Below are 14508 nucleotides of genomic sequence, written 5' to 3'. Positions count from 1 at the left end.
GCTGAGACATATTGCAAAGCTCTTTCTAGTTATTTCCTCTGAAGAGCTCTGTTTATTTATGGTGGACCACATGAATTCTACAGGAGAATATGTGAAGTAGCATCATAGAAGCAATGCCCCTCTTGTTCAGATGTCAGTTAGATGCTTTATGTATCCTTCCAACTCATGGACCAGAATCTTGTAGTGATGAATGTTCAGCCAGCCAAAACATTGTTCCTACTTCTGCAAATAACCTCCAGTGAAAATTTTTTATGTCAGCTGACAGTTTTGATAACTCTGAAACAAGAGAAAAAGAAGAAAATAGTGTCACCCATGAGGCAGCTCCATCTGTGAATGTGGCTATGTGTTTGAGTACTAAGAATTTGATGCAATTATTCACAGAATACAGAGGAATGAGGTTCTTAACGATTCAGTCAGTCAATGACCGTGTTCATCATTTGCTTGTGAATGCTTCGCCACTACAAAAAAAAAGACATAAAGAGTTTCCTTTAGATAATCATAAAATAATATTTTCAGCTTTCAATTTTCATCCAATTCCAGATGCAGTTCTGGGTACCCAACAAGTGATATTTCCAAGCTTTTCTCCACATCTAGGAAAACAAAATCGTCCTTTGTTTATCAAGGAAAGTAAATTTCTCATACGCATTTGTCTCCACGAGCTGGGACTTAAAGTAGAACATTAAATGTTGTAGAAGTCACAATAAGTATCATGAGAATCAGCAACACTGTAAACTAGCCAGAAGACAGTTGTCAAACAGCATGTCAATACCTTGTCTTCAAACAGATGGAGGGAAGCTTTCAAATGGAGACTTCAACTGATTCAGCTTGTTACTTTGGGTTGTTTAAAAATTTGATTTAACTCGGAATGGTGTGAAAATGTCACATCATGTGAAAAGTTACCAAATGAGGACAGCCTTAAATTTTAGACTAAAGTAAGATCAAAAGATTGATAAAGAAATTTAGTGTCAAATTATTAAAATACTGGCCAGCTGTTTTGGGAAAGTGTTTTGATCTGATCAGTCTACACAGAATAGAAAACATTTCCACACAAATTTAAATGGACAGGCTCTATTCATCCCATAACGGTGTTGAGCCCCAGCTCAAGTCTGGGATCGTGCCCGGTATGCAAAAGCCAATAAAGATACCAGGGGTGAAAGTATAAAGATTTATTGCTAGCAATACAAGGTGCAAGCGGAATAATTTCACGTAACAAGCACACAGATTCTTAATTATGAGCATCTTTTATACAGGAGTATTGGACCTTCATAAGCATTCTTGTTTGCTAATTGGTTATAAGGGAGTGACGCAAGGAGTTCTTTACTGAGCATGTGTCTATACCTGTGTTTTAGCTATGTATCTCATTTCCATACATATATGTTTCATTAGCATACTTTCTCCCCACCTAGGGGTGTGAATTTTAATATTTAAATCAGCTCTTTGCCCTACTCCACTAATTCTGTTTTTGTTTTCAAGCCTCCTTTATCTAAGACTGTCTTCTCCTTATCATTGCAATTGAGCATTAGTTACAGAACAGAGACTTTTGCTTGGGCTATGTGTAGTGGTTTCTAGGTCAAACCTAACAACGGGAAAGGGTTTTTTGTTGTTTGTTTGTTTTTTTATTTGCAGAGTTTCTTCAGAAAAAGGACTCTGTGATGAAAAAACAGCTCCAACAAAATATGTGGAAGGAACTCTGTGCTTACTACCTGGGCAAAAACACTTCCAACAAATTTGAGGAATGTAATTAAAACAGAGATGATTCTTTCTTGAAGGCATCCTATTATTGTTCTGTTATACTTCACTGAACCCAAGATGGCAAACAAAAACAGATGATAATAATTGTTAAGATTTGTTTCTTCAGAAGAAACAGATGAGGCACAAGGAGGTTGTTTTATGTTCAAAGAACATGCCAATGGATTTTTGAAGATGGCAGATTTTCTGGGGGCTGGAATGACAAAAGCTTTCCTTGAGCACTCAAAAAATGGGATCTCAGTGATCTGAGAAGTCAAGATTATAACAATGCAGCAGATATGAAAGGCAAACCCAACTGGATTTAAGGACAATGTTTGGGATCTTAACTAGAGAGTGTGTTGGGGGGGTTTTCTATGTGATGTACACCTTTTGATGCTGGAAATTGTTGTACTAGATTTATGGTATTTTTCATAATGTTCAAAGGGTTTATACTCTCTTGCAGCCTGTGATATAATGTACAAACATATGACCAATCTATTTCTGAAAACCTTACATGAAACAAAATGAGAAAACTAAAATGATGCACTCCACAAATTTCAGTGCAACATTTCAGAAGTCTGTTGTGATTTAGTTTCATTTGCCAGCAATTCAAATCCATAAAGCTCTACAAATATAAAACTTGAAGTGATGTTGAAGTGCTGGCTTTCAAAATCTGCAGTTACTACACATTCCTGCCTGGTGTGATACTTCGGCATGATATACTTTATGAAGTCAACCACACAAACAAAGTGCTTCAAGAAGTTGGAATGAAAATTGAGCAATCTGTGCATCAGCTAAATGCCCAAAAGGATTTTATTGTAAAATACTGTTCTGATAAGGGATTTCCAAGCATCCTCATTCATGTTAAGGAACTAATTAGTAAGCTAGAAATCAAAGCTGACTCTCACAAGAAAAACATCTGAAAGTAGGAACTAAAAAGATAATGCTTGATTATGAGGCAAGAGATGAACCATCAGCCAATTCAAAAAAGAACAATAAAGTAATGGGGGATGGATTTCTTTATGTTTCTCACACTGTCATACAGTGACTGAAAGAACAATTTTCACATCCTGAGGAGCATCGTTTGCTATTTGACTTTTTGCATGTCCCTGAAATATCAAAGAATTACAACAGCAATGCCATAATTTAAGCAGAGCTCCAGAAGATGGTAAAAAGAGATCTTTTGACATAAATACTTTAGATCTATGCAGTGAAGATCAATCCACACTGAAGTGTCTGTACAAAATTAAGCTTTTGTCCTTTTTTTTCTAAATATGTCTATCACATCTAGGATTCCATTAATCTTTATAGTATCTATCACAAAAGGAAAACACAGTTTTTCAAAATATAATCTTATATTGCATTCTTTGATGACTCAGTCTCACTTTTTAATTTTTTTTAATTTCATTTAAAAGCCAAATTGTGGAAATCATTAATCTGAAAGGTACCATCCACACTTTCAAGTATATTAAAACTAGACGCATGGAATCTAGTAAAGATGCTAGTCATGAAGCTTTGTGTAACAAAAAAGACTTTAAAGGATTGGTTGTTGCATGTTTTGATTTTCAATTTCTTCACCTTTACCTACATTATGATCAATAAATGGGAGCGATTAATCTAATTTTCATAATATTTTACTGAGGATTTTGGAATTTACTAAAGAAAGATGGCACAAAGTACTCCTGACTGCCCTCAAAAATAGGCTAACGCCAGCACAAATTGTCTACACTAGAAAAGGTCAATTTTTTAAAATACAAATTCAGCCAAGCACTCCTGGTAGAAGCAATGCAAGCAACAATCTGGACAAAGCAAATAATTGCTATAATGGACAGACACAGAAAGCAAAAAACTGACATGCTTACTATTGCATGGAAATGTTTCTCTTTTCTTTGTTACCTTTTATTAGCCAGAATTTAGTAAGTTGTCTATAATGGACACTGACAGAAAACAGTGGGAACTTACTAAAAATTATACCCCCTAACTTTTCTTGCCAATTAAGAGGATATTGTATACTGATAGCACCTACACTAAAGTCCAGGAGGGGAAAACTACATTACTTCCAGTCACATATACCTAAAAAATGATGAGTCAGTCCTTCCAAAACCATGTGGATTTTAAATAATAATTAATGTTGGATTCTTTTTTTTTTTAATTCTGGGTACCCACAAGTGATATTTTGAAGCTTATCTCCACATCTAGGAGAACCAAAACTTCCTTTGTTTATCAAGGAAAACTGAAATTTCTCATAAGCATTTGTCTTCAGGAGCTGGGACTTACAGTAGAGCATCAATTGTTGCAAAAGTCACAATAAGAATCATGAGAATCAGCAACACTATAAACTAGACAGAAGACAGTTAGTTGTCAAACAGTATGTCAGTACCCTGTCTTCAAACAGATGGATGGATAGATTGATACTGAGCTCTGTACAAAGCTCATAACTTCTCTGTCCTTGGAAGGAGCTCTGATCTTGAGACTCAATTTCTCACACTTCTCTTACGCCCTTATGCAGTAGTGAGTAGAGGGAACTGAACCAGAGCATCTTTCCCAGCACACCTGTGTCTTATAGGAAGTTGTTTCCAAAGAGCATAACCCAACCCAAGATTCAAATATGCTAAGAGGGTAAGGAAGGTAGTCTTAACTCCTCACTGGGCATGTCTACACAAGACACTTTATTGCACAGCAGACTAATTTGCTGCACAATAAAGTGTCATTGTCTACATGTGCACAGCAATTAGGGTGCAGTAGACTAATTTACTGCACTGTCAGATACTCATATCAGATACAAGTGATATCCGGCAGAGCAGTAAATTATTGCATTTAAACACACACGTAGATGGTAACTGAGCTGGAGTATATTCAATCACATTAATTGCACGTGTAATGATTGATTAGGGCCCATTTCTACAGTGATTAAAGCAAGTGGTTGACTAGCTAGTCATCCTTCAATAAAAGAGAGTTATGTACAATACATTCATAAAAAGTGTCTATATTTTGAATTTGACCTTCTTCCTTCACTCTGCCTATTGCTAGTCATATAAGATCACTCACTTTTGAAATGGTCTGTGTTTTCTTGTAGGCCCAGGCAGCATGCAGAACATGCTACATGAATTTAAACAATAAGTAGTGCTATTATAAGAGATTCAGATAGATAGGAAAACATACATCTTTCCTTTTTTGCTTTGTGGTGGATGGTTATGTAATTAAGGATGTTGATGCTTATGTTAGAATCAGTTTAAGGCATGGGCAACTGGTGCCACCTTAGTCAGGGCAGGATGGGGGCATGTGCCGTCCCAGCAACCAGTAAGCAACCGGGAACGGGGAGGGGAGGTACCCCCACGGCCAATCTCGCCGACAAGGGGTGCTCCCAGAAGTAGCCGCAGCACTACATCCAGTGCTCCCACTCCCCAGCCGGTGCTCACCTGCCCTCCCCCGCCCATCGCCTAAGCAGAAAGCACAGCCTGTCAGGGGGTTCACCAGCACTCTCAGGGGGTGCACATACACCCCCATGCACCCCCTATGTGTTGCCACTGGTTTCAGGTGTCATCTGTTTACACAAAACTTTGAGTTATACATTCATACTCACAAAACAAAATTATTGAGAATGTTTTGAGAATTACTTTTGAATTTTACTTAATACATAAATAATGTGTAGTTTTCCCCCAGCAGATGCAGTAGTCTCCTTTCATGGATATCAAAGAATCAGAGATTGGCTGCATTCCTTCCCTGAACACTCTCTGAAAGGGAATGCTTCTTCAGCTATACAAGTCAAATGTCTGTTCTAACTCAGGCACTGTGCTTTACGTATCTTATTTGGAGTAGGATGTGAGGAAGAGTGCAATAAGTCTCATCCATTGCATGATGCCCTGTGCGAAAGCCTATAGTAGGGGTTGTCAACTGGGGTTATGCATACCCCTGGGGGTACTTGGACCAGTCCTGGGGGTACATATGTGTAGGTGGGGATGGAGTGCCTCCACCTCCCAAGAGCATGGCTGGGGCAGGGCAAGGGCAGTGGCACCCCTCTTCAGGGTGGGGAAGCTTGCTTATGGCAGTGGCTGAGCTTTCCTGCCCCGCAGAGGGGTGCTGCTGCCCTCACCACAGCCCAGTGAGCTTCCTCGCCCCACCCCGGCTCTGCTCCTGGGAGGCGGCAGCACGTCATCCCTGCCCGCCTGTGCACTGTTCCCGCCAGCATCCAGCCGTGTGCCATGCACCCCCCACTCGGCATCCGGGCACCAGGGGTACTTAGACTAAAAAAGGTTGAAAACCCCTGGCCTGTAATATTTGCAATTTTCCACATAGGAAGTGTTCTGTTGGAAAGATGTGGAAATTAGATAGTTACAAAAGTCACTGGTACAAAGTATGACTGTGGTATATTCCCTACCATATGCCAGTTCACAAATTAAGTTGCCTACAGGATGGGAAGAACAGAGTAAAAGAGTGGGACCATGGCCTATTCCTTACCATGCACCAGTTCATAAATTGAGCTGGCTATAGTGCGGGAGGAGCAGGGTAAAAAATAGTGCAGCTTGCACCATTCTTTCCAGGTTGGACTGCCACAAGGCACAATCTCTCCAAGAGTTTCCCTACTACTGTACAATGGCATGCTGTCCTTTGCTCAAGTTGGCAGTGAAATGGCACAATTTGCTTGTAAAGGGAAGCGTTTTTACAGTACTCATCAGGGGATCTGCACTGTTAAGAGAAACAGAATTTTGTTCCACATCTGGTCCTTGACTCATATATATTTTATAACACATCAGAACTGCTGGAAAAAAACTCCAGAGTGAGAGAAGCACTATATTTCTTAATCACTGTGCTCACATGTTCTAGGAAGAGGGATGGGAGTGTTGTCTGTAACAAAAAAAAAAAACTGAACTTCATTGTGTTGGAATGCCAGGAATTGAATTTCTATATTGAGTTGGGAAAAGACTAAATGAAATCAAGAAGGGGAAGAAGATGAGAGGTCAATTATAGGCATGTGTGAAGCATGGTTCTACAAATCTACGGGAAGTCCCTCAGCTGTTTCACATGTCTGGTCTGTATCATTCCTATTTGCTCTCATTACTGGAAAACCATGAAATAGCAAGTTAGAACAAAAATGTTTTTCTAGATGAAAATTAAGTATTGGAAACATAGGTACTGTAAAAAGCCCCGTTCAAAATTCTGGGAGGAGAAAAAAATCTCTCATTCAGGTTCCTATCTCAGACATAGTTCCTTGTGCCCACAGGGATCAAGGAGAAGACGACGGAGAGGTAGAGAAGAGGAAAGGAAATAAAAGAAAAGAGAATTAAGGAAATGCCTGCCATGTTTACCTATTTTTTCCTAAATAATGGGTCAGATTCTAACTGCTCTTGCACATGGGCACATGAAGGGATGAAGGGAGCCTTTCTGCCCTCAACTGCACTCCTGTGTAGAAGCTGCCAGAATCCAGTTTTTCATTCTTGCCAAGTTCAGGGCATGGGGGAATCATAGCAGTACCAGTGAGGCAAAACACCCCAGAACTGGTATAAAGGCTTGTTCGTGTCTTGGGATCTGGACTGGCCAGTTGTCCAAGACTGGTGCTATGGAACTTCCAAGTTGCATTCCTTTTTGTGCTTGATCCTGAACCTGTTAAAATCAATAATAAAATTTGTATTGATTTCAGCAGTATGAGAAATGCTTCAAGCACTATGGTAATCACCACTTCAACATGTCCTCCCTGTGCTTGCCTGGAGATGCAGCTTGTGCCTTTGTCCCCTGCAAACAAGAAATGCTACACAGGCAGTGCATCTCTGTATCTAACCCTATTTTCTCAGTTTTGGTTTCAAACACCACAATCCAAACCAACATTTGATGTTCTATCATTTTCTTAAATTGAAAACAATTTTTTTAAGTTTCCCATGATGTAAAGATGACCTAGATATTTTATCTTATGCAAGGCCTTGTCTCCTGTGAATTACATACTCCCTTCGATATTTGTGGAAAATCTGCCCAAATACAATAATAATAATTCTTACTTTCTTTTCCCACTATAAGTTTACATCTGTTTTTTTTCTAACTCTACGAACTAGCTTAAGAACATATTGTATGACAGCAGAACACATTCTTCCTTGGAGAAGTCCAAAGAAAAGAAAGAACAAAGGAAAATAGAGAAAAAAAAGTGTGTTTCTTTCTAGTCACAGTCCATTAAGTTACTTTAATTCATCTTCAATGCAAATCTCCCATGGGACCAATATCTCTCTCTGTATTTGAAGACTTATCTGTTCCTGAACTCTCCAATTCAAACAAAATGTGGTTACTCTAAGCCTCATTATGGGATAAAGGAAGCAATATTGTTAAAACTAAAATCAACAACCATTACTAAGCTGTTGGCCTGGAATATAAGTTTAAGGATCTGGCATCTGTAGAAAGTCAATGCTCCACTGTTGTGCCCATGTTGGACAGACTGTGTCCATTCTCAGTGGACTGCCTGAAATTTTCCACACAGGAAAAAAGAAGTGGAAGCAAGGTAGTGTTTGCTCAATAGTTGCATATGGTATAGCACTCTATTCTGTAGCTGGATACTGTACCTGTTGTGTGTTAATCATGAGATTTCTTTGTTTTGTAGATTTTACCAAGTGTAATTGAATTATTCTGTTTATAACAATACATTAAACCATTTCTTTTTCCTGCTTTTCTTGTGTAAGCTGTTCACAGAAAGGATTCTCTTTTAGTCTGGATCCACAGCATAGTTAGAGCAGTGGGGTAGCAATCCTGACAGGGATCTCTAGACTCTACTTTAATAAAAATAAGAAATAGAAGTTATAGCATAGCATGAAAGAAACAAAAAGTAAAGTAAATCTGAGTTTTCATTCCTTTAGTCTACATGTGGAGGGAGAGACATACACATTTCTGATTTATGTTTTGCAGTGCAGTATCGGCTTCAAATTATATTGTTTCAAATGTCATTTGGTATTCAGTCATGTGTTGTATTTCACTACTACAGGACACTTGTGCCTTCTAAATATCAAAGACTCAGATATCTAGCCATACAGATCTGAGTGTAGCCTCGGGGCCATATTCAGAAACAGACAAACATACACAAAGCTTTAATATTGTAGAGACGCCCTGAGCTTTAACATGGAAGTAGCTAAATGCTTATTTCAATATTTCTTTTGTCTTTCAGAACATGAATATTGGGGCTCAGATCTGCAATTCCCAGAGATGTCTTTTGAAGATGTCTTAAGCAGTGATGAAAGTGCCTATACATGGCTGTCAACCCTTAAGAAAGTTGGAATTGTAATGTTAACCGGAGCTGCCACTAGACAGGGAGAGTTAGTTAAGCTTGGCAAAAGGATTGGTTTCCTGCGGCTCACATTTTATGGGTGAGTTCATTTTTCAAGTGTCCCAGCTTTGGGCATTTATAAACATACCTTTTAGTTTTCGGACATGCCAGAGATCCACCCCTTTGGAGCAGACTTGATTAATTGGAGCTGATGTGCACCATGCTGAGCTGCTTTCAGTTATATACGTAGCAAAATGCATGTCACTGTGGAGAAAATGGCGGTGGGGCACTTTTGAACTAAAGCACCTCTGAGGTGTCGTAGTTCAAAAGCACATCGCCACCATTTTCTTTGTGCTGGCTGGCATTTTGCCACTTATACAACTGCAAGTGTTGCAGTGCCGGGTGCTGTTCAAAGCACCCAGTGTTGTGGTGCTTGCCCATCTAAAAATGCCCTTTGTTGGCTACACCTTCAGAGTGTAGGACCTTTCTTGGGGATTAATCAGTTTTAATTTTTTTTCTTGGCTTCACACTAGAAAACATGGTGTCACATAAGACCATATATGTGGATTGCTTTGCTGTGAGAGACAAATATGTATGACAAATAGCAAAATACCTCAGACAAATGACAAATAGCAAAATACCTTGGAGTAAACAATAATGGTAACAGTTATGTAATAAAACAAATACAACAGAAATTAAACCAAATATAAATTGATATACAGCTTTACAATAGCAAGCAAAACACTTATCTATACCACAGACTACACGCTTGATCAGAAACCTGATCCAAACACTTCTAAAATGTCTGCATCTGCATCCAAACTTTGGTTATGTCCATACCATGTCCACAGTAATGCTGAAACTGGTCCCCTTTCACTGAGGTGATTTTCTTTCATATCAATAGAGAGATGTAATAAGTACAAATTTCACTGCCATTAAATGAGAGTTTACTGTAAAGTTTCACAGCCATGCCAAAATCCGCAAAAAATATGGATTCCAATGTGAACTTATAAAAGGCATTTTCCAAGCTGACTAGATTATTTAGTTGTAAACCTCTTTCATAAGTGGCCCACAATAAGACTCTCTTCCTATTTAAACACAGCCTCCTCTCATTTAGTTAGATGGAAAGAGTAGGGCAATATATGTTTGCAACCCCTGCATTAAGAATTCCTGAAGTAGAGAAAGTTCATGTGAGTGCAGACTCAGTGGTTACAGCCCTGACTGGGTACAGTCTATTTCTATCGCACATATAAGGTAAATGTTTTACTGTACACCCATTCTGCAACCACCCTTTGTCAATAAAGAACAACTGCTTTGAAAGCTTTCTATAAACCCCCATGTCCAGGGTGAATTTTGCCCTGCTAAGACAAACAAAAATACTGGTCGCATCTACATGTGCAATTAATGTGACTAAATAAACTCTGGCACAATTTGAACCTGAGTAAACTAATCTGGACATTACCGTCTACACATGAATTTAAGCGCAGTAATTTACTCTGCCATTGGATAGTACTTGTGTCTGATGGGACTGTCTGACAGCTCAGTCAATTAGTCTACACCAGCCAAATTGCCCCACACACGTAAATGGTGATGCTTTACTATGCAGCAGATTAGTCTACTGGGCAGTAAAATACATGTGTAGACATGCCCACTGTGTTTCTTTTGCAGATTTGTTCTTCCAAATTACAGTCAGTCCAAAGGGCCTGATTCACTAAGAAGCAAAAGTATGTGCCTAATTTGAAACATGTAAGTTCTTCCTTGAGCTTCAAAAACTGGGAACCTAAATTTCTTTCTTCCTTATCATGTGGTAGAAGAATTAATAAAGAAAAAGTTATTAACAGATGTCTTCCTATGCATCATGCACATACACATCCTGGAAATAACTTTTATAATATACATCAGAAATCCTCTTTCCTGATTTAAATTCTACCATCTGTATTTTTGCTAATATTTTTTTGCCATTTATATAGCATACACTGATGACTGCTTAGCCACTGAAACCATGATATCCAGGGACTCCCAGCAAAATAAATCTTTATTTTTTTATTCCTTGGTTCCAGTAATAAAAAATGATAGCTAAACACCCCTTCTTTATTTCAAACACCACTGTTCTTAAGTTACAATGTGGGCAACAATAAATTTCTCCTCCTCTGAAAAAAAATTAAATAAACAGAAGAAAAAAAGAATTCAAACCTTGGCTGGAAAGACCACATTCCTTCCAGATTAGAACACACAAGTGAAACTTGACTTCCTTTTAATAACGTTTATGTATGAGGCCACATACAAGTCATATTGGCATATGCAGTACTGGTGAGATTGATAAGCACAATACGTATGGGTGATAATAGGGAAAATATGTTTATCCACAATGTTAGCATATGACATGAGAAGAGAGAAGGTGCAGAAGGATCTTTTCTTCTCATTTCTGGCTTCTTCTTAATGAAGGGTAAAATCCTGGGCAAAGTAAATAAATACCCAAGTAAAATTAAGTCTTTATTTACCAAACTAAAATAGCTGAGCCATGGGCTGTAGTGGAAAAATAAATTATTTGAAATGTTACCATCTTTCAAGTTTATTGAAAAAGTTCTGAAAGGCAGAAATTTAACCCTCATGATCCAGTAGCTGATTTCTGGCACTGCACAAGTTCCTTCTGATTTAATTTCCATTCTGTCATTTTAATGCTGCTTCATGCCCACCCAGGTACTGGGCTCCAGTCCCCGAGCTAAATTTGGCGCTCAGTCTTACTGATGCATTAACATTGAAATCAGCAGGGTTGCATGAATGCAGCTGTGAAAATTGGACCCCAACATAAAGCGGCAGTGCCAGTAACTGGGGAAAGCATTAGTGGAGTTCTATCGGCCTTTAAAAAAAATCCAATATTTATGCAACAGGAACTAGATTAAAAATCCATGGCACATACAGAGTTCAATATTTTTCAAAAAAGTCAGTGCAAGTATCTTTGTGTTATTGGTTCAATATAAGAATGCATCTGATAACACTTTCCGATTACATGATCTTTGAGAAAGCAACAGATTACTCCAATCATGAGCACTACCTGCTGGTCCAGAAGAAAAGAGTTGCTGCTGTTGTGAATCAGCTATTGGCATGCTCTTGCTAAACCTGCTCTAGGAAAATTTACTGGTTAACAGGAGGCCTAAAATGGAAACTAAATAACCAGGCCAACATTTACCTAAATCTTTTTCTACTGTGTTTGTCTCCATTAAAAGTCTGTCAATTTCCTTAAATAACACAGTAATGTGACCATAATAGGCAACTGCTATAAACATGTAAAAAGATCCTATTTCTCTGGCCATATAAAATCACCAGTGATAAAACTAAAAAAGTATCTTTCATTTTAGAAGATTCTAGTGTTATGAGAGAGATTTGGTTCTTTGCATTTAAAATGGGGGAGATTGCCGGAACAAGAAATCCCTCCAAAACCTGAAGGAACTTCTTGGGCACATCATCCAGAGGCATGCATTTCCAGGGGCACAAAAACCAGGGGCATGCATTTGTGGCACTGCTTTGGGTCCCCAGACATACCCCTGCATGTGCACTCTGGCATGCGCCAAATTGTCCCGGGTCGGGTAGGGGAGGCTGGGCTCAGCACCTGTGCTAGCCCAAGCAGCATTACCTCAGGGCCTGGGTGCCTTCTGAGGCAATAACACTGCCAATCCAGCTGCACAGCGTCTAGCCAGCAGCCAGAGTGTGGCTCTGGAGGGCCAGGCTCTGTTTCTGGCAACACATGCTACTGGTATGTGAACTGCACCGTTTTTTGTGGCATTTTTTTTTTTAATACCGGACATCCTGGTATCAAATTTTGACACTGCACTTCATACAGTTGCATGTTCACTGCACGTGCAACAGGTTTGAGGTGCTACACACTGCACGTGTGCTCATCTAGACATGCCCCTGAATGCATCCTCTGTACATAAGATGCTGACTATCAGTCTTTCTGAAAGTCAAAACAGTGACCAACTAAAATGTAAGAGATTAGTACAATTTGCAATTCATTGATTGTAACATGTGCCAGGGGCCTTAGTCCCACCCACCCATACCTGCTTCCTGTATATTTGGAATATACAGGAAGCTGTATACTGCATTCAGGGCTTTTCAAGTTGCATACTCTGCAGATCTGTGATCCTGGAAACATGCAGAATGGGTGAAATGGGCAGGGAAGCAATATATACAAATCCTTATATAGCAATGAATAGAGCAAATTGTGTCTGTTAGATCAGTGTAATTTTCAATTCCTTCTTTAAGCACACTTATTATGATAAACACGTAAGGAAAAATTATCTAGAAAAGTTTATTAAGGACTTTAGTAATGTAAAATCTTTTCAGGCTTTTTGTTGTGTTGTGACAGAAGGCCTGGACGCACCAGAAACTACAAGCGTCCCTCCCGCTACTCCCAATGGCTAGGGGGAGACCACTGTTATAGACTGTACTAGGCTAGGAATTGATTTAGCACCAGTTCATAGATTCATAAATTTTAAACCCAGAAGAGACCATTAGGTCTTCTCTAGATCCAAGAGCCATTTGGTTCTTGATGTTTCCTCCATATGAAAGTAAAGTTACAGTGTAGTCAAGTTACCTTTCACCTTTCTTTGTTTAACAACAAATTGAGCTTTTGAAGTTTTTCCCTGTTGTGTATTTTGGGTGCAGACAGAAGTGACAATTTTCACCCAATTTGGCCTCTGAAAGTACTCTAAAGCCATGACCTAACATAAGTGCACAGCTGCAGAGCACTTCAAAAGGGCCCAGTCCCATGACAATCTGAACCCCCATTACATGAGGGTTCAAATGAAGGTGCTCCAAAGCAGAGCACCTTCATTAACTTGTGTCTGCATGCGCTTGATTCATAGATTCATAGATGTTAGGGTCAGAAGGGACCTCAATAGATCATCGAGTCCGACCCCCTGCATAGGCAGCAAAGAGTGCTGGGTCTAGATGACCCCAGCTAGATGCCTATCTAACCTCCTCTTGAAGACCCCCAGGGTAGGGGAGAGCACCACGTCCCTCGGGAGCCCATTCCAGACTTTGGCCACTCTAACTGTGAAGAAGTTCTTCCTAATGTCTAGTCTAAATCTGCTCTCTGTTAGCTTGTGGCCTTACTTCTTGTAACCCCCAGGGGTGCCTTGGTGAGTAAAACCTCACCAATTCCCTTCTGTGCCCCCGTGATGAACTTATAGGCAGCCACAAGGTTGCCTCTCAACCTTCACTTGCGGAGGCTGAAGAGGTCCAGGTGCCCTAGTCTGTCCTCATAGGGCTTGGTCTGCAAGCCCTTAACCATACAAGTGGCCCTTCTCTGGACCCTGTCCAGGTTATCCACATCCCTCTTGAAGTGCGGCGCCCAAAATTGCATGCAGTACTCCAACTGTGGTCTGACCAGCGCCCGATAGAGGGGAAGTATCACCTCCTTGGTTCTGTTCATCATGCATCTGCTGATGCACGATAAAGTGCCATCAGCTTTTCTGATGACTTCGTCACACTGATGACTCATGTTCATCTTGGAGTCCACTAGGACTCCAAGATCCCTTTCC

General features: G+C 39.6%; 1 protein-coding gene across 4 annotated transcripts in view; it reads left to right on the top strand.

The window, feature by feature from the left end:
• BBOX1 (gamma-butyrobetaine hydroxylase 1) overlaps positions 1-14508 on the top strand; it is a 74825-nt gene that overhangs the window by 34102 nt on the left and 26215 nt on the right. For all 4 annotated transcript variants that reach the window (XM_006020700.3, XM_006020699.3, XM_025200378.1 and 1 more), the window contains exon 3: positions 8867-9065. In XM_006020700.3, the coding sequence (XP_006020762.1) occupies positions 8867-9065 (199 nt within the window). The remainder of the gene's footprint in view (positions 1-8866; positions 9066-14508) is intronic.

The sequence above is a fragment of the Alligator sinensis genome, unplaced genomic scaffold, assembly GCF_000455745.1.
Source record: "Alligator sinensis unplaced genomic scaffold, ASM45574v1 scaffold165_2, whole genome shotgun sequence".
Lineage (NCBI taxonomy): Eukaryota > Metazoa > Chordata > Crocodylia > Alligatoridae > Alligator > Alligator sinensis.
Note: the sequence above shows the minus strand (reverse complement) of the source record. Positions and strands in the feature narration are given on the sequence as shown.